General features: G+C 49.7%; 1 protein-coding gene across 1 annotated transcript in view; it reads left to right on the top strand.

Moving 5' to 3' along the window:
- LOC116938480 (ADP-ribosylation factor-like protein 2-binding protein) overlaps positions 1-26,674 on the top strand; it is a 307,932-nt gene that overhangs the window by 25,063 nt on the left and 256,195 nt on the right. Inside the window, exons 4-6 of the mRNA XM_076061941.1 lie at positions 94-200; positions 3,723-3,808; positions 6,790-6,886. Coding sequence (XP_075918056.1) covers positions 94-200; positions 3,723-3,808; positions 6,790-6,886 — 290 coding nt within the window. The remainder of the gene's footprint in view (positions 1-93; positions 201-3,722; positions 3,809-6,789; positions 6,887-26,674) is intronic.

Genomic DNA, 26,674 nt, shown 5'->3' with positions numbered 1-26,674 from the left:
CGTATATTATTTTCTACCCCCCCCGCCCCCCCTGCCCCCCCCCCCTGCTCCCCCCCTGCCCCCCCCCTGCCCCCCATGCGTGGCACTGGGCAGACGGAGGCTTCCAGGAGATGCAGCGTAGATTCATGGACGAGAACTACCGCGAGTTTGAGGACACGGAGGAGAACAAACTCAGCTACACACAGATCTTCCACCAATACGTACTACGCCGCACACACACACATACACACACATACACATACACACACACACACAGATCTTCCACCAATACGTATTACGCCGCATACACATATACACACATACACACACATACACATACACACACATACACACACACACATACACACAACAACAACAACAACCGCCATTCGCCACTAAGTGGCGGTGACGTCACCACGACGCTTATGCCAGGCTATGTGTACCCTGAGGCCACGTGAAGTTTCGAACGCCCGCTGGCAGGAGGTCACGGGGCAGACCCAGGTGCCACGGGTCGACTGACTGAGATGACTGGCTGATGCACCACCTGTGCCCCGTTCTGTGCCAACCTGCTGTGCTTTAGCCACCCGCCACTCCGCTCGTTGTTCTGAGCGTTGCTCCTCCGTCCTCCGTTGTTGTTGGAGGGCGACTGCCTCCAACTGCCCAGTAGCATCCTTCACGAGCCTCCTCCACAGAGGCCGATCTTGACACCGCTGGTACCGGTCATCGGCAAGTCCACTCAGCTCCACGTCCTCCTGTACCACATCACTCCATCTCTTCTCTAGCCCGTGCCGCGCCCGCTTAGCCCCCTCAATCCGGCCAAACAAAAGCTGTTTCGGCATGCGGTGGCTAGGCATGCGGGCTACATGACCCAGCCATCGCAGCCTTGCCTGCCGGAGGAGCTCACCGATGGGACCCTGCCCAGATCTTTCAAGGATTTGTGAGCTCCTCACACAATCCAGTCTGGTTAAACCCAGGATGGATCGTAGGCAGGCCAGCCTAAATGTTTCTAACCGGCGAAGATGTTCCATTAGGGGGGTCCACGTTTCGCAAGCGTAGAGAAGGGAGGGAATGACCGTGGCCGAGAAGACCTGAAGCTTAGTGCGGAGCGACAGACCAGGTAGCTTCCACACAGCGTTACGCAACCGATGAAAAGATATTGCCGCTCGACTGATTCGGAGTGAGACCTCTGCTGTTAAACTGGAGCCAGTCATAAGCACACTGCCCAGGTATGGGAAACTCTCCACTCTCTCCACAACTGCCCATCACCGATTGGGAGTTGTGGGGGTGGAGTGTCCGATGGTACAGAATACCCAGGCAGGTGCTTAGTTTTGGTGGGGCTGATGGTAAGGCCCCACCTCTTAGTGGCACGCTCCAGTCTCAGCAGCAGCGTCTCCAACTCCTCCTCTGACTGAGCAGCTATTACCAAATCATCATCATACATAACGTGGTTGAGCAATAGGGAGCCATCCCTTGACCGCACCCGGGCATCGATTAACCTCCCATTATATCTACCATATGAAGATTCCCCCGGTACAGCTATTGAAGGCTTCACGAACTATGTGGTCAAAATAGATGTTAAATAATGTGGGAGCCATAGGACATCCCTGTCGCATCCCAAGGTGTACAGGGAATGGGTCTGACTCCCGGCCACGTAGTTTTACCCGGGCCCGCTCACCATCATGAAGGCCCTTAATGATCGTGAGCAGAGGGTCAGGTACTCCAAAAGCACGAAGAATGACCCAGAGCCCAGGCCTACTGATGCGCACACACATGCACACACATACACACGCACACGCACACACACGTATACACATACGCACTTGCGCACGTACGCATGTACGTGCGCACACACGCACATACACACATATGCACACACATACACACGCACACACACACGCCTTGTGTGGGGTGGGGTGGAATTGTGTTGAGTTGGGTGGCGTTGAGTTGGGTGGAGTTGAGTTGGGTGGAGTTGTGTTGAGTTGGGTGGAGTTGAGTTGAGTTGGGTGGAGTTGAGTTGGAGTTGAGTTGAGTTGGGTGGAGTTGAGTTGAGTTGGGTGGAGTTGTGTTGAGTTGAGTTGTGTTGAGTTGTGTTGAGTTGGGTGGAGTTGTGTTGAGTTGAGTTGTGTTGAGTTGGGTGGAGTTGTGATGAGTTGAGTTGGGTGGAGTTGATTTGGGTGGAGTTGAGTTGGAGTTGAGTTGAGTTGGGTGGAGTTGTGTTGAGTTGGGTGGAGTTGAGTTGGGTGGAGTTGTGTTGAGTTGGGTGGAGTTGAGTTGAGTTGGGTGGAGTTGTGTTGAGTTGAGTTGGGTGGAGTTGAGTGGAGTTGAGTTGAGTTGGGTGGAGTTGAATTGGGGTGGAGTTGAGTTGTGTTGGGTGGAGTTGAGTTGGGTGGAGTTGAGTTGGGTGGAGTTGAGTTGAGTTGAGTTGGGTGGAGTTGTGTTTGGTGGAGTTGAGTTGGGTGGAGTTGAGTTGGGTGGAGTTGTGTTGAGTTGGGTGGAGTTGAGTTGAGTGGAGTTGAGTGGAGTGGAGTTGGGTGGAGTTGTGTTGAGTGAGTTGTGTTGTGTTGAGTTGGGTGGAGTTGAGTGGAGTTGTGTGGAGTTGAGTTGTGTTGAGTTGTGTTGAGTTGAGTTGGGTGGAGTTGTGTTGGGTGGAGTTGAGTTGGGTGAAGTTGTGTTGTGTTGAGTTGGGTGGAGTTGAGTTGAGTTGGGTGGAGTTGAGTTGAGTTGTGTGGAGTTGTGTGGAGTTGAGTTGTGTTGAGTTGAGTTGGGTGGAGTTGATTTGGGTGGAGTTGAGTTGAGTTGAGTTGGGTGGAGTTGTGTTGAGTTGGGTGGAGTTGTGTTGAGTTGGGTGGAGTTGAGTTGAGTGGAGTCGTGTTGAGTTGGGTGGAGTTGAGCTGAGTTGGGTGGAGTTGTGTTGAGTTGGGTGGAGTTGTGTTGGGTGGAGTTGAGCTGAGTTGGGTGGAGTTGTGTTGAGTTGGGTGGAGTTGAGTTGGGTGGAGTTGAGTTGGGGTGGAGTTGAGTTGTGTTGGGTGGAGTTGAGTTGGGTGGAGTTGAGTTGAGTGGAGTGGAGTTGAGTTGTGTTGGGTGGAGTTGAGTTGGGTGGAGTTGTGTTGAGTGGAGTTGGGTGGAGTTGAGTTGAGTTGGGTGGAGTTGTGTTGTGTTGAGTTGGGTGGAGTTGAGTTGAGTTGGGTGGAGTTGAGTTGGGTGGAGTTGAGTGGAGTGGAGTTGAGTTGTGTTGAGTTGGGTGGAGTTGAGTTGAGTTGGGTGGAGTTGTGTTGTGTTGAGTTGGGTGGAGTTGAGTTGAGTTGGGTGGAGTTGAGTTGAGTTGGGTGGAGTTGTGTTGAGTTGGGTGGAGTTGTGTGGAGTTGAGTTGGGTGGAGTTGTGTTGGATGGAGTTGTGTTGGGTGGAGTTGTGTTGGGTGGAGTTGTGTTGGGTGGAGTTGTGTGGAGTTGTGTGGAGTTGAGTTGAGTTGTGTTGAGTTGAGTTGGGTGGAGTTGTGTTGGGTGGAGTTGTGTTGGGTGGAGTTGTGTTGAGTTGGGTGGAGTTGTGTTGAGTGGAGTAGAGATGAGTTGACTGGAGTTGTGTTGGGTGGAGTTGAGTTGAGTGGCACGTGCCCCCCAGTGATGGTGATGGTGGTCATGGTGATGTTGATGGTGATGTTGGTGATGTTGGTGATGTTGGTGGTGATGTTGATGGTGATGTTGATGGTGATGTTGATGTTGATGGTGATGTTGCGATGTTGCAGATGGAGCTCATTGAGGGCTACATTACCGCTCAGCTGAGTGCGCGATTGCCTGGGTTCAGCATGGCTACATTCGTGCAGTCCCTCCCGTGAGTCAACATCACCAATATCACCATCAAAACCAACATCAACATCACCATCAACATCACCATCACCACCAACATCACCAATATCATCATCAACATCACCACCAACATCACCACCAACATCACCATCAACATCAACACCAACATCAACATCACCATCACCACCAAAATCACCAGCATCACCAATATCACCACCATCAACATCAACACCAACATCAACATCACCATCAACATCACCATCAACATCACCACCAACATCCCCATCAACATCACCACCAACATCACCATCAACACCAACATCACCATCAACATCACCATCAACATCACCACCAACATCACCAACATCACCATCAACATCACCACCAACATCACCGCCAACATCACCAACATCAACATTACCATCAACATCACCACCAACATCACCATCAACATCACCACCAACATCACCACCAACATCACCACTACCATCAACATCGCCATCAGCATTACCATCAACATCACCATCAACATCACCATCAACATCACCACCAACATCACCATCAACATCACCATCAACACCACCATCACCATCAACATCACCACCAACATCACCATCAACATCACCATCAACATCACCACCAACATCAACATCACCACCAACATCAACATCACCGCCAACATCACCATCACCAACATCAACATCACCCCCAACATCACCATCAACATCAACATCACCAACATCAACATCACCATCACCACCAACATCACCACCAACATCAACATCACCACCAACATCACCACCAACATCACCATCAACATCACCACCAACATCACCATCAACATCACCATCACCACCAACATCACCACCAACATCACCACTACCATCACCATCAACATCGCCATCAACATCACCATCAACATCACCACTACCATCAACATCGCCATCAGCATCACCATCAACATCACCATCAACATCAAAATCACCACCAACATCACCATCAACAGCACCATCAACATCAACAACATGAGCGTCTTCATCACCATCAACATCACCATCAACATTATCAATAACTTCACCAGCATCAATAACTTCACCGTCAACAGCATGAACAACGTGAATCACATAAAACACGGCATTATCAATAGCATCATCAACAACAAAATTGTCAACAACATTTTCAATAACATAATCAACAACAACATTGTCAACAACATTATCAATAACATCATCAACAACAACATTGTCAACAACATTATCAATAACAGTCATCAACAACATTGGCAACAACATTATCAATAACATCATCAACAACAACATTGTCAACAATATTATCAATAACATCATCAACAACAACAACATTGTCAACAACATTATCAATAACATCATCAACAACAACATTGTCAACAACAATATCAATAATATCAACAACAACATTGTCAACAACGTTATCAATAACAGTCATCAACAACATTGTCAACACCATTATCAATAACATCATCAACAACAACATTGTCAACAACATTATCAATATCATCAACAACAACATTGTCAACAACATTATCAATAACATCATCAACAACAACATTGTCAACAACATTATCAATAACATCATCAACAACAACATTGTCAACAACAATATCAATAATATCAACAACAACATTGTCAACAACATTATCAATAACATCATTAACAATAACATTGTCAACAACATTATCAATAACATCATCAACAACAACATTGTCAACAACATTATCAATAACATCAACAACAACATTGTCAACAACATTATCAATAACATCATCAACAACAACATTGTCAACAACATTATCAATAACATCATCAACAACAACATTGTAAACAACAATATCAATAACATCATTAACAATAACATTGTCAACAACATTATCAATAACATCATCAACAACAACATTGTCAACAACATCAATAATATCATCAACAACATTGTCAACAACATTATCAATAACATTAACAATAACATTGTCAACAACATTATCAATAACATCATCAACAACAACATTGTCAACAACATTATCAGTAACATAATCGACAACAACATTGTCAACAACATTATCAATAACACCATCATCAATAACAACGTCAAACAATATCATCATCAATAGAGTTATATCAGCAACATTATTGTCATCAACAGCATTATCAATAACAACAACATCATCAACATCATCAACAACAACAACTTGCAATGTCCGTCATGTAGCTCGGAGGTGATGACGGTGGTGCTGATGGTGGTGATAGTGGTGCTGATGGTGGTGATGGTGGTGCTGATGGTGGTGATGGTGGTGGTGTGGTTGGTGGTGGTGGGGATGGTGGTGGTGAAGATGGTTGTGGTGGGGATGGTGATGGTGGGGATGATGGTGGTGGTGGTGATGGTGCTGGTGGGGATGGTGGTGGTGCTGATGGTGGTGATGGTGGTGGTGATGGTGGTGGTGCTAGTGGGGATGGTGGTGGTGATGGTGGTGGTGATGGTGGTGGTGGTGATGGTGGTGGTGATGGTGGTGGTGCTAGTGGGGATGGTGGTGGTGGTGATGGTGGGGGTGGTGATGGTGATGGTGGTGATGGTGGTGGTGATGGTGGGTTGAGGTGATGGTGGGGGTAGTGATGGTGGGGGTGGTGGTGATGGTAGTAGGGGTGGTGGTAGTAGTGATGGTGGTTATGGCGGTGGTGATAGTGGTGGTGCTGGTGATGGTGGTGATGGTGATCGTGGTGATGATGGTGGTGATGGTGGTGGTGCTAGTGGGGATGGTGGTGGTGATGATGGTGGTGGTGGTGGTGGTGATGATGGTGGTGGTGGTGATGGTGGTGGTGATGGTGGTTTGAGGTGATGATGGGGGTGGTGATGGTGGGGGTGGTGGTGATGGTGGTGGTGATGATGGTGATGGTGGTGATGATGGTGATGGTGATGATGGTGATGATGATGGTGATGGTGGTGGTGATGATGGTGGTGGTGGTGCTGATGTCGCAGGGAGCACAAGGAGGAGATGACAGGAGACATCTTTGATCTCTTGTTCACATTCAGCGACTTCCTCGCGTTCAAGGACATGTTTCTGGATTACCGCGCGGTACGACACAGACACATAGACTCACACAGAGACACATAGACTCACACAGAGACCCATAGACTCACTCAGAGACCCATAGACTCACACAGAGACCCATAGACTCACACAGAGACCCACACACTCACACAGAGACACATAGACTCACACAGAGACCCATAGACTCACTCAGAGACCCATAGACTCACACAGAGACCCATAGACTCACACAGAGTCCCATAGAGTCACACAGAGACACATAGACTCACACAGAGACCCATAGACTCATACAGAGACCCATAGACTCACTCAGAGACCCATAGACTCACACAGAGACCCACACACTCACACAGAGACCCATAGACTCACGCAGAGAACCATAGACTCACACAGAGACCCATAGACTTACACAGAGACCCATAGACTCACACAGAGACCCATAGACTAACGCAGAGACCCATAGACTCACACAGAGACCCATAGACTCACTCAGAGACCCATAGACTCACACAGAGACCCACAGACTCACACAGAGACCCACAGACTCGCACAGAGATCCACAGACACACACATAGACCCATAGACTCACACAGAGACCCATAAACTCACACAGAGACCCATAGACTCACACAGAGACCCATAGACTTACACAGAGACCCACAGACTCACACAGAGACCCATATACTCACACAGAGACCCATAGACTCACTCAGAGACCCATAGACTCACACAGAGACCCACACACTCACACAGAGACCCATAGACTCACGCAGAGAACCATAAACTCACACAGAGACCCATAGACTTACACAGAGACCCATAGACTCACACAGAGACCCATAGACTCACGCAGAGACCCATAGACTCACACAGAGACCCATAGACTCACTCAGAGACCCATAGACTCACACAGAGACCCATAGACTCACACATAGACCCATAGACTCACACAGAGACCCACAGACTCACACAGAGACCCATAGACTCACACATAGACCCATAGACTAACACAGAGACCCATAAACTCACACAGAGACCCATAGACTCACACAGAGACCCATAGACTCACACAGAGACCCATAGACTCACACAGAGACACATAGACTCACACAGAGACCCATAGACTCACACAGAGACACATAGACTCACACAGAGACCCACAGACTCGCACAGAGATCCACAGACTCACACATAGACCCATAGACTCACACAGAGACCCATGAACTCACACAGAGACCCATAGACTCACACAGAGACCCATAGACTTACACAGAGACCCACAGACTCACACAGAGACCCATATACTCACACAGAGACCCATAGATTCACTCAGAGACCCATAGACTCACACAGAGACCCACACACTCACACAGAGGCCCATAGACTCACTCAGAGACCCATAGACTCACACAGAGACCCATAGACTCACACATAGAGCCATAGACTCACACAGAGACCCACAGACTCACACAGAGACCATAGACTCACACATAGACCCATAGACTAACACAGAGACCCATAAACTCACACAGAGACCCATAGACTCACACAGAGACCCATAGACTCACACAGAGACCCATAGACTCACACAGAGACACATAGACTCACACAGAGACCCATAGACTCACACAGAGACACATAGACTCACACAGAGACCCATAGACTCACACAGAGACCCACAGACTCACACAGAGACCCCTAAACTCACACAGAGACCCATAGACTTACACAGAGACCCACAGACTCACACAGAGACCCATAGACGCACACAGAGACCCACAGACTCACGCAGAGACCCACAGACTCACACAGAGACCCACAGACTCGCACAGAGATCCACAGACTCACACAGAGACCCATAGACTCACACAGAGACCCATAGACTCACACAGAGACCCATAGACTCACACAGAGACCCACAGACTCACACAGAGACCCATAGACTCACACAGAGAACCATAGACTCACACAGAGACCCACAGACTCACACAGAGACCGACAGACTCACACAGAGACCCACAGACTCACACAGAGACACATAGACTCACACAGAGACGCATAGACTCACACAGAGACCCATAGACTCACACATAGACCCATAGACTCACACAGAGACCCATAGACTCACACAGAGACCCATAGACTCACACAGAGACCCACAGACTCACACAGAGACCCACAGACTCACACAGAGACCCATAGACTCACACAGAGACCCATAGACTCACACAGAGACCCATAGACTCACACAGAGACACATAGACTCACACAGAGACCCATAGACTCACACAGAGACACATAGACTCACACAGAGACCCATAGACTCACACAGAGACCCACAGACTCACACAGAGACCCCTAAACTCACACAGAGACCCATAGACTTACACAGAGACCCACAGACTCACACAGAGCCCCATAGACTCACACAGAGACCCACAGACTCACGCAGAGACTCACAGACTCACACAGAGACCCACAGACTCACACAGAGATCCACAGACTCACACAGAGACCCATAGACTCACACGGAGACCCATAGACTCACACGGAGACCCATAGACTCACACAGAGACCCATAGACTCACACAGAGACCCATAGACTCACACAGAGACACATAGACTCACACAGAGACCCATAGACTCACACAGAAACCCACAGACTCACATAGAGACCCATAGAATCACACAGAGACCCACAGACTCACACAGAGACCCACAGACTCGCACAGAGATCCACAGACTCACACAGAGACCCATAGACTAACACAGAGACCCATAAACTCACACAGAGACCCATAGACTCACACAGAGACCCATAGACTCACACAGAGACACATAGACTCACACAGAGACCCATAGACTCACACAGAGACACATAGACTCAAACAGAGACCCATAGACTCACACAGAGACACATAGACTCACACAGAGACCCATAGACTCACACAGAGACACATAGACTCACACAGAGACCCATAGACTCACACAGAGCCACATAGACTCACACAGAGACCCATAGACTCACACAGAGACCCACAGACTCACACAGAGACCCCTAAACTCACACAGAGACCCATAGACTTACACAGAGACCCACAGACTCACACAGAGACCCATAGACTCACACAGAGACCCACAGACTCACGCAGAGACCCACAGACTCACACAGAGACCCACAGACTCGCACAGAGATCCACAGACTCACACAGAGACCCATAGACTCACACGGAGACCCATAGACTCACACAGAGACCCATAGACTCACACAGAGACCCATAGACTCACACAGAGACACATAGACTCACACAGAGACCCATAGACTCACACAGAGACACATAGACTCACACAGAGACCCATAGACTCACACAGAGACCCACAGACTCACACAGAGACCCATAGAATCACACAGAGACCCACAGACTCACACAGAGACCCACAGACTCGCACAGAGATCCACAGACTCACACAGAGACCCATAGACTAACACAGAGACCCATAAACTCACACAGAGACCCATAGACTCACACAGAGACCCATAGACTCACACAGAGACCCATAGACTCACACAGAGACACATAGACTCACACAGAGACCCATAGACTCACACAGAGACACATCGACTCAAACAGAGACCCATAGACTCACACAGAGACACATAGACTCACACAGAGACCCATAGACTCACACAGAGACACATAGACTCACACAGAGACCCATAGACTCACATAGAGACCCACAGACTCACACAGAGACCCATAGACTCACACAGAGACCCACAGACTCACACAGAGACCCACAGACTCGCACAGAGATCCACAGACTCACACATAGACCCATAGACTCACACAGAGACCCATAAACTCACACAGAGACCCATAGACTCACACAGAGACCCATAGACTCACACAGAGACCCACAGACTCGCACAGAGATCCACAGACTCACACAGAGACCCATAGACTCACACAGAGACCCATAGACTCACACAGAGACCCATAGACTCACACAGAGACCCACAGACTCACACAGAGACCCATAGACTCACACAGAGAACCATAGACTCACACAGAGACACACAGACTCACACAGAGACCGACAGACTCACACAGAGACGCACAGACTCACACAGAGACCCATAGACTCACACAGAGACCCATAGACTCACACAGAGACCCATAGACTCACACAGAGACCCATAGACTCACACAGAGACCGACAGACTCACACAGAGACCCACAGACTCACACAGAGACCCATAGACGCACACAGAGACCCACAGACTCACACAGAGACCCACAGACTCGCACAGAGATCCACAGACTCACACAGAGACCCATAGACTCACACAGCGACCCATAGACTCACACAGAGACCCATAGACTCACACAGAGACCCACAGACTCACACAGAGACCCATAGACTCACACAGAGAACCATAGACTCACACAGAGACCCACAGACTCACACAGAGACCGACAGACTCACACAGAGACCCACAGACTCACACAGAGACACATAGACTCACACAGAGACGCATAGACTCACACAGAGACCCATAGACTCACACATAGACCCATAGACTCACACAGAGACCCATAGACTCACACAGAGACCCATAGACTCACACAGAGACCCACAGACTCACACAGAGACCCACAGACTCACACAGAGACCCATAGACTCACACAGAGACCCATAGACTCACACAGAGACCCATAGACTCACACAGAGACACATAGACTCACACAGAGACCCATAGACTCACACAGAGACACATAGACTCACACAGAGACCCATAGACTCACACAGAGACCCACAGACTCACACAGAGACCCCTAAACTCACACAGAGACCCATAGACTTACACAGAGACCCACAGACTCACACAGAGCCCCATAGACTCACACAGAGACCCACAGACTCACGCAGAGACCCACAGACTCACACAGAGACCCACAGACTCACACAGAGATCCACAGACTCACACAGAGACCCATAGACTCACACGGAGACCCATAGACTCACACAGAGACCCATAGACTCACACAGAGACCCATAGACTCACACAGAGACACATAGACTCACACAGAGACCCATAGACTCACACAGAGACACATAGACTCACACAGAGACCCATAGACTCACACAGAGACCCACAGACTCACACAGAGACCCATAGAATCACACAGAGACCCACAGACTCACACAGAGACCCACAGACTCGCACAGAGATCCACAGACTCACACAGAGACCCATAGACTAACACAGAGACCCATAAACTCACACAGAGACCCATAGACTCACACAGAGACCCATAGACTCACACAGAGACACATAGACTCACACAGAGACCCATAGACTCACACAGAGACACATAGACTCAAACAGAGACCCATAGACTCACACAGAGACACATAGACTCACACAGAGACCCATAGACTCACACAGAGACACATAGACTCACACAGAGACCCATAGACTCACACAGAGACACATAGACTCACACAGAGACCCATAGACTCACACAGAGACCCACAGACTCACACAGAGACCCCTAAACTCACACAGAGACCCATAGACTTACACAGAGACCCACAGACTCACACAGAGACCCATAGACTCACACAGAGACCCACAGACTCACGCAGAGACCCACAGACTCACACAGAGACCCACAGACTCGCACAGAGATCCACAGACTCACACAGAGACCCATAGACTCACACGGAGACCCATAGACTCACACAGAGACCCATAGACTCACACAGAGACCCATAGACTCACACAGAGACACATAGACTCACACAGAGACCCATAGACTCACACAGAGACACATAGACTCACACAGAGACCCATAGACTCACACAGAGACCCACAGACTCACACAGAGACCCATAGAATCACACAGAGACCCACAGACTCACACAGAGACCCACAGACTCGCACAGAGATCCACAGACTCACACAGAGACACATAGACTAACACAGAGACCCATAAACTCACACAGAGACCCATAGACTCACACAGAGACCCATAGACTCACACAGAGACCCATAGACTCACACAGAGACACATAGACTCACACAGAGACCCATAGACTCACACAGAGACACATCGACTCAAACAGAGACCCATAGACTCACACAGAGACACAAAGACTCACACAGAGACCCATAGACTCACACAGAGACACATAGACTCACACAGAGACCCATAGACTCACATAGAGACCCACAGACTCACACAGAGACCCATAGACTCACACAGAGACCCACAGACTCACACAGAGACCCACAGACTCGCACAGAGATCCACAGACTCACACATAGACCCATAGACTCACACAGAGACCCATAAACTCACACAGAGACCCATAGACTCACACAGAGACCCATAGACTCACACAGAGACCCACAGACTCGCACAGAGATCCACAGACTCACACAGAGACCCATAGACTCACACAGAGACCCATAGACTCACACAGAGACCCACAGACTCACACAGAGACCCATAGACTCACACAGAGAACCATAGACTCACACAGAGACACACAGACTCACACAGAGTCCGACAGACTCACACAGAGACCCACAGACTCACACAGAGACCCATAGACTCACACAGAGACCCATAGACTCACACAGAGACCCATAGACTCACACAGAGACCCATAGACTCACACATAGACCCATAGACTCACACAGAGACCCATAGACTAACACAGAGACCCATAGACTCACACAGAGACCCACAGACTCACACAGAGACCCATAGACTCACACAGAGACCCACAGACTCACACAGAGACCCATAGACTCACACAGAGACCCATAGACTCACACAGAGTGCCACAGACTCACACAGAGACCGACAGACTCACACAGAGACCCACAGACTCACACAGAGACCCATAGACTCACACAGAGACCCATAGACTCACACAGAGACCCATAGACTCACACAGAGACCCATAGACTCACACAGAGACCCACAGACTCACACAGAGACCCATAGACTCACACAGAGACCCACAGACTCACACAGACCCACAGACTCGCACAGAGATCCACAGACTCACACATAGACCCATAGACTCACACAGAGACCCATAAACTCACACAGAGACCCATAGACTCACACAGAGACCCATAGACTCACACAGAGACCCACAGACTCACGCAGAGACCCCATACACTCACACAGAGACCCACAGACTCACACAGAGACCCACAGACTCACACAGAGACCCACAGACTCGCACAGAGATCAACAGACTCACACAGAGACCCATAGACTCACACAGAGACCCATAGACTCACACAGAGACCCATAGAGTCACACAGAGACACATAGACTCACACAGAGACCCATAGACTCACACAGAGGCAATAGACCCACTCAGAGACCCATAGACTCACGCAGAGACCCATAGACTCACATAGAGACCCATAGACTCACTCAGAGACCCATAGACTCACACAGAGACCCTTAGACTCACACAGAGACCCATAGACTCACACAGAGACCCACAGACTCACACAGAAACACATAGACTCACACAGAGACCCACAGACTCACACAGAGACCCACAGACTCGCACAGAGATCCACAGACTCACACAGAGACCCATAGACTAACACAGAGACCCATAAACTCACACAGAGACCCATAGACTCACACAGAGACCCATAGACTCACACAGAGACACATAGACTCACACAGAGACCCATAGACTCACACAGAGACACATAGACTCAAACAGAGACCCATAGACTCACACAGAGACACATAGACTCACACAGAGACCCATAGACTCACACAGAGACACATAGACTCACACAGAGACCCATAGACTCACACAGAGACACATAGACTCACACAGAGACCCATAGACTCACACAGAGACCCACAAACTCACACAGAGACCCCTAAACTCACACAGAGACCCATAGACTTACACAGAGACCCACAGACTCACACAGAGACCCATAGACTCACACAGAGACCCACAGACTCACGCAGAGACCCACAGACTCACACAGAGACCCACAGACTCGCACAGAGATCCACAGACTCACACAGAGACCCATAGACTCACACGGAGACCCATAGACTCACACAGAGACCCATAGACTCACACAGAGACCCATAGACTCACACAGAGACACATAGACTCACACAGAGACCCATAGACTCACACAGAGACCCATAGACTCACACAGAGACACATAGACTCACACAGAGACCCATAGACTCACACAGAGACCCACAGACTCACACAGAGACCCCTAAACTCACACAGAGACCCATAGACTTACACAGAGACCCACAGACTCACACAGAGACCCATAGACGCACACAGAGACCCACAGACTCACGCAGAGACCCACAGACTCACACAGAGACCCACAGACTCGCACAGAGATCCACAGACTCACACAGAGACCCATAGACTCACACAGAGACCCATAGACTCACACAGAGACCCATAGACTCACACAGAGACCCACAGACTCACACAGAGACCCATAGACTCACACAGAGAACCATAGACTCACACAGAGACCCACAGACTCACACAGAGACCGACAGACTCACACAGAGACCCACAGACTCACACAGAGACACATAGACTCACACAGAGACGCATAGACTCACACAGAGACCCATAGACTCACACATAGACCCATAGACTCACACAGAGACCCATAGACTCACACAGAGACCCATAGACTCACACAGAGACCCACAGACTCACACAGAGACCCACAGACTCACACAGAGACCCATAGACTCACACAGAGACCCATAGACTCACACAGAGACCCATAGACTCACACAGAGACACATAGACTCACACAGAGACCCATAGACTCACACAGAGACACATAGACTCACACAGAGACCCATAGACTCACACAGAGACCCACAGACTCACACAGAGACCCCTAAACTCACACAGAGACCCATAGACTTACACAGAGACCCACAGACTCACACAGAGCCCCATAGACTCACACAGAGACCCACAGACTCACGCAGAGACTCACAGACTCACACAGAGACCCACAGACTCACACAGAGATCCACAGACTCACACAGAGACCCATAGACTCACACGGAGACCCATAGACTCACACAGAGACCCATAGACTCACACAGAGACCCATAGACTCACACAGAGACCGATAGACTCACACAGAGACACATAGACTCACACAGAGACCCATAGACTCACACAGAAACCCACAGACTCACACAGAGACCCATAGAATCACACAGAGACCCACAGACTCACACAGAGACCCACAGACTCGCACAGAGATCCACAGACTCACACAGAGACCCATAGACTAACACAGAGACCCATAAACTCACACAGAGACCCATAGACTCACACAGAGACCCATAGACTCACACAGAGACACACAGACTCACACAGAGACCCATAGACTCACACAGAGACACATAGACTCAAACAGAGACCCATAGACTCACACAGAGACACATAGACTCACACAGAGACCCATAGACTCACACAGAGACACATAGACTCACACAGAGACCCATAGACTCACACAGAGACACATAGACTCACACAGAGACCCATAGACTCACACAGAGACCCACAGACTCACACAGAGACCCCTAAACTCACACAGAGACCCATAGACTTACACAGAGACCCACAGACTCACACAGAGACCCATAGACTCACACAGAGACCCACAGACTCACGCAGAGACCCACAGACTCACACAGAGACCCACAGACTCGCACAGAGATCCACAGACTCACACAGAGACCCATAGACTCACACGGAGACCCATAGACTCACACAGAGACCCATAGACTCACACAGAGACCCATAGACTCACACAGAGACACATAGACTCACACAGAGACCCATAGACTCACACAGAGACACATAGACTCACACAGAGACCCATAGACTCACACAGAGACCCACAGACTCACACAGAGACCCATAGAATCACACAGAGACCCACAGACTCACACAGAGACCCACAGACTCGCACAGAGATCCACAGACTCACACAGAGACCCATAGACTAACACAGAGACCCATAAACTCACACAGAGACCCATAGACTCACACAGAGACCCATAGACTCACACAGAGACCCATAGACTCACACAGAGACACATAGACTCACACAGAGACCCATAGACTCACACAGAGACACATCGACTCAAACAGAGACCCATAGACTCACACAGAGACACATAGACTCACACAGAGACCCATAGACTCACACAGAGACACATAGACTCACACAGAGACCCATAGACTCACATAGAGACCCACAGACTCACACAGAGACCCATAGACTCACACAGAGACCCACAGACTCACACAGAGACCCACAGACTCGCACAGAGATCCACAGACTCACACATAGACCCATAGACTCACACAGAGACCCATAAACTCACACAGAGACCCATAGACTCACACAGAGACCCATAGACTCACACAGAGACCCACAGACTCGCACAGAGATCCACAGACTCACACAGAGACCCATAGACTCACACAGAGACCCATAGACTCACACAGAGACCCATAGACTCACACAGAGACCCACAGACTCACACAGAGACCCATAGACTCACACAGAGAACCATAGACTCACACAGAGACACACAGACTCACACAGAGACCGACAGACTCACACAGAGACGCACAGACTCACACAGAGACCCATAGACTCACACAGAGACCCATAGACTCACACAGAGACCCATAGACTCACACAGAGACCCATAGACTCACACAGAGACCGACAGACTCACACAGAGACCCACAGACTCACACAGAGACCCATAGACGCACACAGAGACCCACAGACTCACACAGAGACCCACAGACTCGCACAGAGATCCACAGACTCACACAGAGACCCATAGACTCACACAGAGACCCATAGACTCACACAGAGACCCATAGACTCACACAGAGACCCACAGACTCACACAGAGACCCATAGACTCACACAGAGAACCATAGACTCACACAGAGACCCACAGACTCACACAGAGACCGACAGACTCACACAGAGACCCACAGACTCACACAGAGACACATAGACTCACACAGAGACGCATAGACTCACACAGAGACCCATAGACTCACACATAGACCCATAGACTCACACAGAGACCCATAGACTCACACAGAGACCCATAGACTCACACAGAGACCCACAGACTCACACAGAGACCCACAGACTCACACAGAGACCCATAGACTCACACAGAGACCCATAGACTCACACAGAGACCCATAGACTCACACAGAGACACATAGACTCACACAGAGACCCATAGACTCACACAGAGACACATAGACTCACACAGAGACCCATAGACTCACACAGAGACCCACAGACTCACACAGAGACCCCTAAACTCACACAGAGACCCATAGACTTACACAGAGACCCACAGACTCACACAGAGCCCCATAGACTCACACAGAGACCCACAGACTCACGCAGAGACCCACAGACTCACACAGAGACCCACAGACTCACACAGAGATCCACAGACTCACACAGAGACCCATAGACTCACACGGAGACCCATAGACTCACACAGAGACCCATAGACTCACACAGAGACCCATAGACTCACACAGAGACACATAGACTCACACAGAGACCCATAGACTCACACAGAGACACATAGACTCACACAGAGACCCATAGACTCACACAGAGACCCACAGACTCACACAGAGACCCATAGAATCACACAGAGACCCACAGACTCACACAGAGACCCACAGACTCGCACAGAGATCCACAGACTCACACAGAGACCCATAGACTAACACAGAGACCCATAAACTCACACAGAGACCCATAGACTCACACAGAGACCCATAGACTCACACAGAGACACATAGACTCACACAGAGACCCATAGACTCACACAGAGACACATAGACTCAAACAGAGACCCATAGACTCACACAGAGACACATAGACTCACACAGAGACCCATAGACTCACACAGAGACACATAGACTCACACAGAGACCCATAGACTCACACAGAGACACATAGACTCACACAGAGACCCATAGACTCACACAGAGACCCACAAACTCACACAGAGACCCCTAAACTCACACAGAGACCCATAGACTTACACAGAGACCCACAGACTCACACAGAGACCCATAGACTCACACAGAGACCCACAGACTCACGCAGAGACCCACAGACTCACACAGAGACCCACAGACTCGCACAGAGATCCACAGACTCACACAGAGACCCATAGACTCACACGGAGACCCATAGACTCACACAGAGACCCATAGACTCACACAGAGACCCATAGACTCACACAGAGACACATAGACTCACACAGAGACCCATAGACTCACACAGAGACACATAGACTCACACAGAGACCCATAGACTCACACAGAGACCCACAGACTCACACAGAGACCCATAGAATCACACAGAGACCCACAGACTCACACAGAGACCCACAGACTCGCACAGAGATCCACAGACTCACACAGAGACACATAGACTAACACAGAGACCCATAAACTCACACAGAGACCCATAGACTCACACAGAGACCCATAGACTCACACAGAGACCCATAGACTCACACAGAGACACATAGACTCACACAGAGACCCATAGACTCACACAGAGACACATCGACTCAAACAGAGACCCATAGACTCACACAGAGACACATAGACTCACACAGAGACCCATAGACTCACACAGAGACACATAGACTCACACAGAGACCCATAGACTCACATAGAGACCCACAGACTCACACAGAGACCCATAGACTCACACAGAGACCCACAGACTCACACAGAGACCCACAGACTCGCACAGAGATCCACAGACTCACACATAGACCCATAGACTCACACAGAGACCCATAAACTCACACAGAGACCCATAGACTCACACAGAGACCCATAGACTCACACAGAGACCCACAGACTCGCACAGAGATCCACAGACTCACACAGAGACCCATAGACTCACACAGAGACCCATAGACTCACACAGAGACCCACAGACTCACACAGAGACCCATAGACTCACACAGAGAACCATAGACTCACACAGAGACACACAGACTCACACAGAGTCCGACAGACTCACACAGAGACCCACAGACTCACACAGAGACCCATAGACTCACACAGAGACCCATAGACTCACACAGAGACCCATAGACTCACACAGAGACCCATAGACTCACACATAGACCCATAGACTCACACAGAGACCCATAGACTAACACAGAGACCCATAGACTCACACAGAGACCCACAGACTCACACAGAGACCCATAGACTCACACAGAGACCCACAGACTCACACAGAGACCCATAGACTCACACAGAGACCCATAGACTCACACAGAGTGCCACAGACTCACACAGAGACCGACAGACTCACACAGAGACCCACAGACTCACACAGAGACCCATAGACTCACACAGAGACCCATAGACTCACACAGAGACCCATAGACTCACACAGAGACCCATAGACTCACACAGAGACCCACAGACTCACACAGAGACCCATAGACTCACACAGAGACCCACAGACTCACACAGACCCACAGACTCGCACAGAGATCCACAGACTCACACATAGACCCATAGACTCACACAGAGACCCATAAACTCACACAGAGACCCATAGACTCACACAGAGACCCATAGACTCACACAGAGACCCACAGACTCACGCAGAGACCCCATACACTCACACAGAGACCCACAGACTCACACAGAGACCCACAGACTCACACAGAGACCCACAGACTCGCACAGAGATCCACAGACTCACACAGAGACCCATAGACTCACACAGAGACCCATAGACTCACACAGAGACCCATAGAGTCACACAGAGACACATAGACTCACACAGAGACCCATAGACTCACACAGAGGCAATAGACCCACTCAGAGACCCATAGACTCACGCAGAGACCCATAGACTCACATAGAGACCCATAGACTCACTCAGAGACCCATAGACTCACACAGAGACCCTTAGACTCACACAGAGACCCATAGACTCACACAGAGACCCACAGACTCACACAGAGACACATAGCCTCACACAGAGACCCATAGACTCACACAGAGACCCATAGACTCACACAGAGACACATAGACTCACACAGAGACACATAGACTCACACAGAGACCCATAGACTCACACAGAGACCCACAGACTCACACAGAGACCCACAGACTCACACAGAGACCCATAGACTCACTTAGAGACCCATAGACTCACACAGAGACCCATAAACTCACACAGAGACCCATAGACTCACACAGAGACCCATAGACTCACACAGAGACCCATAGACTCACACAGAGACACATAGACTCACACAGAGACCCATAGACTCACACAGAGACACATAGACTCACACAGAGACCCATATACTCACACAGAGACCCACAGACTCACACAGAGACCCATAAACTCACACAGAGACCCATAGACTTACACAGAGACCCACAGACTCACACAGAGACCCATAGACTCACACAGAGACCCATAGACTCACACAGAGACCCATAGAGTCACACAGAGACACATAGACTCACACAGAGACCCATAGACTCACACAGAGGCAATAGACCCACTCAGAGACCCATAGACTCACGCAGAGACCCATAGACTCACATAGAGACCCATAGACTCACTCAGAGACCCATAGACTCACACAGAGACCCTTAGACTCACATAGAGACCCATAGACTCACACAGAGACCCACAGACTCACACAGAGACACATAGCCTCACACAGAGACCCATAGACTCACACAGAGACCCATAGACTCACACAGAGACACATAGACTCACACAGAGACACATAGACTCACACAGAGACCCATAGACTCACACAGAGACCCACAGACTCACACAGAGACCCACAGACTCACACAGAGACCCATAGACTCACTTAGAGACCCATAGACTCACACAGAGACCCATAAACTCACACAGAGACCCATAGACTCACACAGAGACCCATAGACTCACACAGAGACCCATAGACTCACACAGAGACACATAGACTCACACAGAGACCCATAGACTCACACAGAGACACATAGACTCACACAGAGACCCATATACTCACACAGAGACCCACAGACTCACACAGAGACCCCTAAACTCACACAGAGACCCATAGACTTACACAGAGACCCACAGACTCACACAGAGACCCATAGACGCACACAGAGACCCACAGACTCACGCAGAGACCCACAGACTCACACAGAGACCCACAGACTCGCACAGAGATCCACAGACTCACACAGAGACCCATAGACTCACACAGAGACCCATAGACTCAATACAGAGACCCATAGACTCACACAGAGACCCACAGACTCACACAGAGACCCATAGACTCACACAGAGAACCATAGACTCACACAGAGACCCACAGACTCACACAGAGACCGACAGACTCACACAGAGACCCACAGACTCACACAGAGACACATAGACTCACACAGAGACGCATAGACTCACACAGAGACCCATAGACTCACACATAGACCCATAGACTCACACAGAGACCCATAGACTCACACAGAGACCCATAGACTCACACAGAGACCCACAGACTCACACAGAGACCCGCAGACTCACACAGAGACCCATAGACTCACACAGAGACCCATAGACTCACACAGAGACACATAGACTCACACAGAGACCCATAGACTCACACAGAGACACATAGACTCGCACAGAGACCCATAGACTCACACAGAGACCCACAGACTCACACAGAGACCCCTAAACTCACACAGAGACCCATAGACTTACACAGAGACCCACAGACTCACACAGAGCCCCATAGACTCACACAGAGACCCACAGACTCACGCAGAGACCCACAGACTCACACAGAGACCCACAGACTCACACAGAGATCCACAGACTCACACAGAGACCCATAGACTCACACGGAGACCCATAGACTCACACAGAGACCCATAGACTCACACAGAGACCCATAGACTCACACAGAGACCCATAGACTCACACAGAGACACATAGACTCACACAGAGACCCATAGACTCACACAGAAACCCACAGACTCACACAGAGACCCATAGAATCACACAGAGACCCACAGACTCACACAGAGACCCACAGACTCGCACAGAGATCCACAGACTCACACAGAGACCCATAGACTAACACAGAGACCCATAAACTCACACAGAGACCCATAGACTCACACAGAGACCCATAGACTCACACAGAGACACATAGACTCACACAGAGACCCATAGACTCACACAGAGACACATAGACTCAAACAGAGACCCATAGACTCACACAGAGACACATAGACTCACACAGAGACCCATAGACTCACACAGAGACACATAGACTCACACAGAGACCCATAGACTCACACAGAGACACATAGACTCACACAGAGACCCATAGACTCACACAGAGACCCACAGACTCACACAGAGACCCCTAAACTCACACAGAGACCCATAGACTTACACAGAGACCCACAGACTCACACAGAGACCCATAGACTCACACAGAGACCCAAAGACTCACGCAGAGACCCACAGACTCACACAGAGACCCACAGACTCGCACAGAGATCCACAGACTCACACAGAGACCCATAGACTCACACGGAGACCCATAGACTCACACAGAGACCCATAGTCTCACACAGAGACCCATAGACTCACACAGAGACACATAGACTCACACAGAGACCCATAGACTCACACAGAGACACATAGACTCACACAGAGACCCATAGACTCACACAGAGACCCACAGACTCACACAGAGACCCATAGAATCACACAGAGACCCACAGACTCACACAGAGACCCACAGACTCGCACAGAGATCCACAGACTCACACAGAGACCCATAGACTAACACAGAGACCCATAAACTCACACAGAGACCCATAGACTCACACAGAGACCCATAGACTCACACAGAGACCCATAGACTCACACAGAGACACATAGACTCACACAGAGACCCATAGACTCACACAGAGACACATCGACTCAAACAGAGACCCATAGACTCACACAGAGACACATAGACTCACACAGAGACCCATAGACTCACACAGAGACACATAGACTCACACAGAGACCCATAGACTCACATAGAGACCCACAGACTCACACAGAGACCCATAGACTCACACAGAGACCCACAGACTCACACAGAGACCCACAGACTCGCACAGAGATCCACAGACTCACACATAGACCCATAGACTCACACAGAGACCCATAAACTCACACAGAGACCCATAGACTCACACAGAGACCCATAGACTCACACAGAGACCCACAGACTCGCACAGAGATCCACAGACTCACACAGAGACCCATAGACTCACACAGAGACCCATAGACTCACACAGAGACCCATAGACTCACACAGAGACCCACAGACTCACACAGAGACCCATAGACTAACACAGAGAACCATAGACTCACACAGAGACACACAGACTCACACAGAGACCGACAGACTCACACAGAGACCCACAGACTCACACAGAGACCCATAGACTCACACAGAGACCCATAGACTCACACAGAGACCCATAGACTCACACAGAGACCCATAGACTCACACAGAGACCGACAGACTCACATAGAGACCCACAGACTCACACAGAGACCCATAGACGCACACAGAGACCCACAGACTCACACAGAGACCCACAGACTCGCACAGAGATCCACAGACTCACACAGAGACCCATAGACTCACACAGAGACCCATAGACTCACACAGAGACCCATAGACTCACACAGAGACCCACAGACTCACACAGAGACCCATAGACTCACACAGAGAACCATAGACTTACACAGAGACCCACAGACTCACACAGAGACCGACAGACTCACACAGAGACCCACAGACTCACACAGAGACACATAGACTCACACAGAGACGCATAGACTCACACAGAGACCCATAGACTCACACATAGACCCATAGACTCACACAGAGACCCATAGACTCACACAGAGACCCATAGACTCACACAGAGACCCACAGACTCACACAGAGACCCACAGACTCACACAGAGACCCATAGACTCACACAGAGACCCATAGACTCACACAGAGACCCATAGACTCACACAGAGACACATAGACTCACACAGAGACCCATAGACTCACACAGAGACACATAGACTCACACAGAGACCCATAGACTCACACAGAGACCCACAGACTCACACAGAGACCCCTAAACTCACACAGAGACCCATAGAGTTACACAGAGACCCACAGACTCACACAGAGCCCCATAGACTCACACAGAGACCCACAGACTCACGCAGAGACCCACAGACTCACACAGAGACCCACAGACTCACACAGAGATCCACAGACTCACACAGAGACCCATAGACTCACACGGAGACCCATAGACTCACACAGAGACCCATAGACTCACACAGAGACCCATAGACTCACACAGAGACACATAGACTCACACAGAGACCCATAGACTCACACAGAGACACATAGACTCACACAGAGACCCATAGACTCAAACAGAGACCCACAGACTCACACAGAGACCCATAGAATCACACAGAGACCCACAGACTCACACAGAGACCCACAGACTCGCACAGAGATCCACAGACTCACACAGAGACCCATAGACTAACACAGAGACCCATAAACTCACACAGAGACCCATAGACTCACACAGAGACCCATAGACTCACACAGAGACACATAGACTCACACAGAGACCCATAGACTCACACAGAGACACATAGACTCAAACAGAGACCCATAGACTCACACAGAGACACATAGACTCACACAGAGACCCATAGACTCACACAGAGACACATAGACTCACACAGAGACCCATAGACTCACACAGAGACACATAGACTCACACAGAGACCCATAGACTCACACAGAGACCCACAGACTCACACAGAGACCCCTAAACTCACACAGAGACCCATAGACTTACACAGAGACCCACAGACTCACACAGAGACCCATAGACTCACACAGAGACCCACAGACTCACGCAGAGACCCACAGACTCACACAGAGACCCACAGACTTGCACAGAGATCCACAGACTCACACAGAGACCCATAGACTCACACGGAGACCCATAGACTCACACAGAGACCCATAGACTCACACAGAGACCCATAGACTCACACAGAGACACATAGACTCACACAGAGACCCATAGACTCACACAGAGACACATAGACTCACACAGAGACCCATAGACTCACACAGAGACCCACAGACTCACACAGAGACCCATAGAATCACACAGAGACCCACAGACTCACACAGAGACCCACAGACTCGCACAGAGATCCACAGACTCACACAGAGACCCATAGACTAACACAGAGACCCATAAACTCACACAGAGACCCATAGACTCACACAGAGACCCATAGACTCACACAGAGACCCATAGACTCACACAGAGACACATAGACTCACACAGAGACCCATAGACTCACACAGAGAAACATCGACTCAAACAGAGACCCATAGACTCACACAGAGACACATAGACTCACACAGAGACCCATAGACTCACACAGAGACACATAGACTCACACAGAGACCCATAGACTCACATAGAGACCCACAGACTCACACAGAGACCCATAGACTCACACAGAGACCCACAGACTCACACAGAGAC

Source organism: Petromyzon marinus, unplaced genomic scaffold, assembly GCF_048934315.1.
Source record: "Petromyzon marinus isolate PM22_M1 ecotype Great Lakes invasive population unplaced genomic scaffold, UKy_Petmar_22M1.pri1.0 PM_G_Scaffold_45, whole genome shotgun sequence".
Lineage (NCBI taxonomy): Eukaryota > Metazoa > Chordata > Hyperoartia > Petromyzontiformes > Petromyzontidae > Petromyzon > Petromyzon marinus.
The sequence above is the reverse complement of the archived record's forward strand: the minus strand, read 5'-3'. Positions and strand labels throughout refer to the sequence as shown.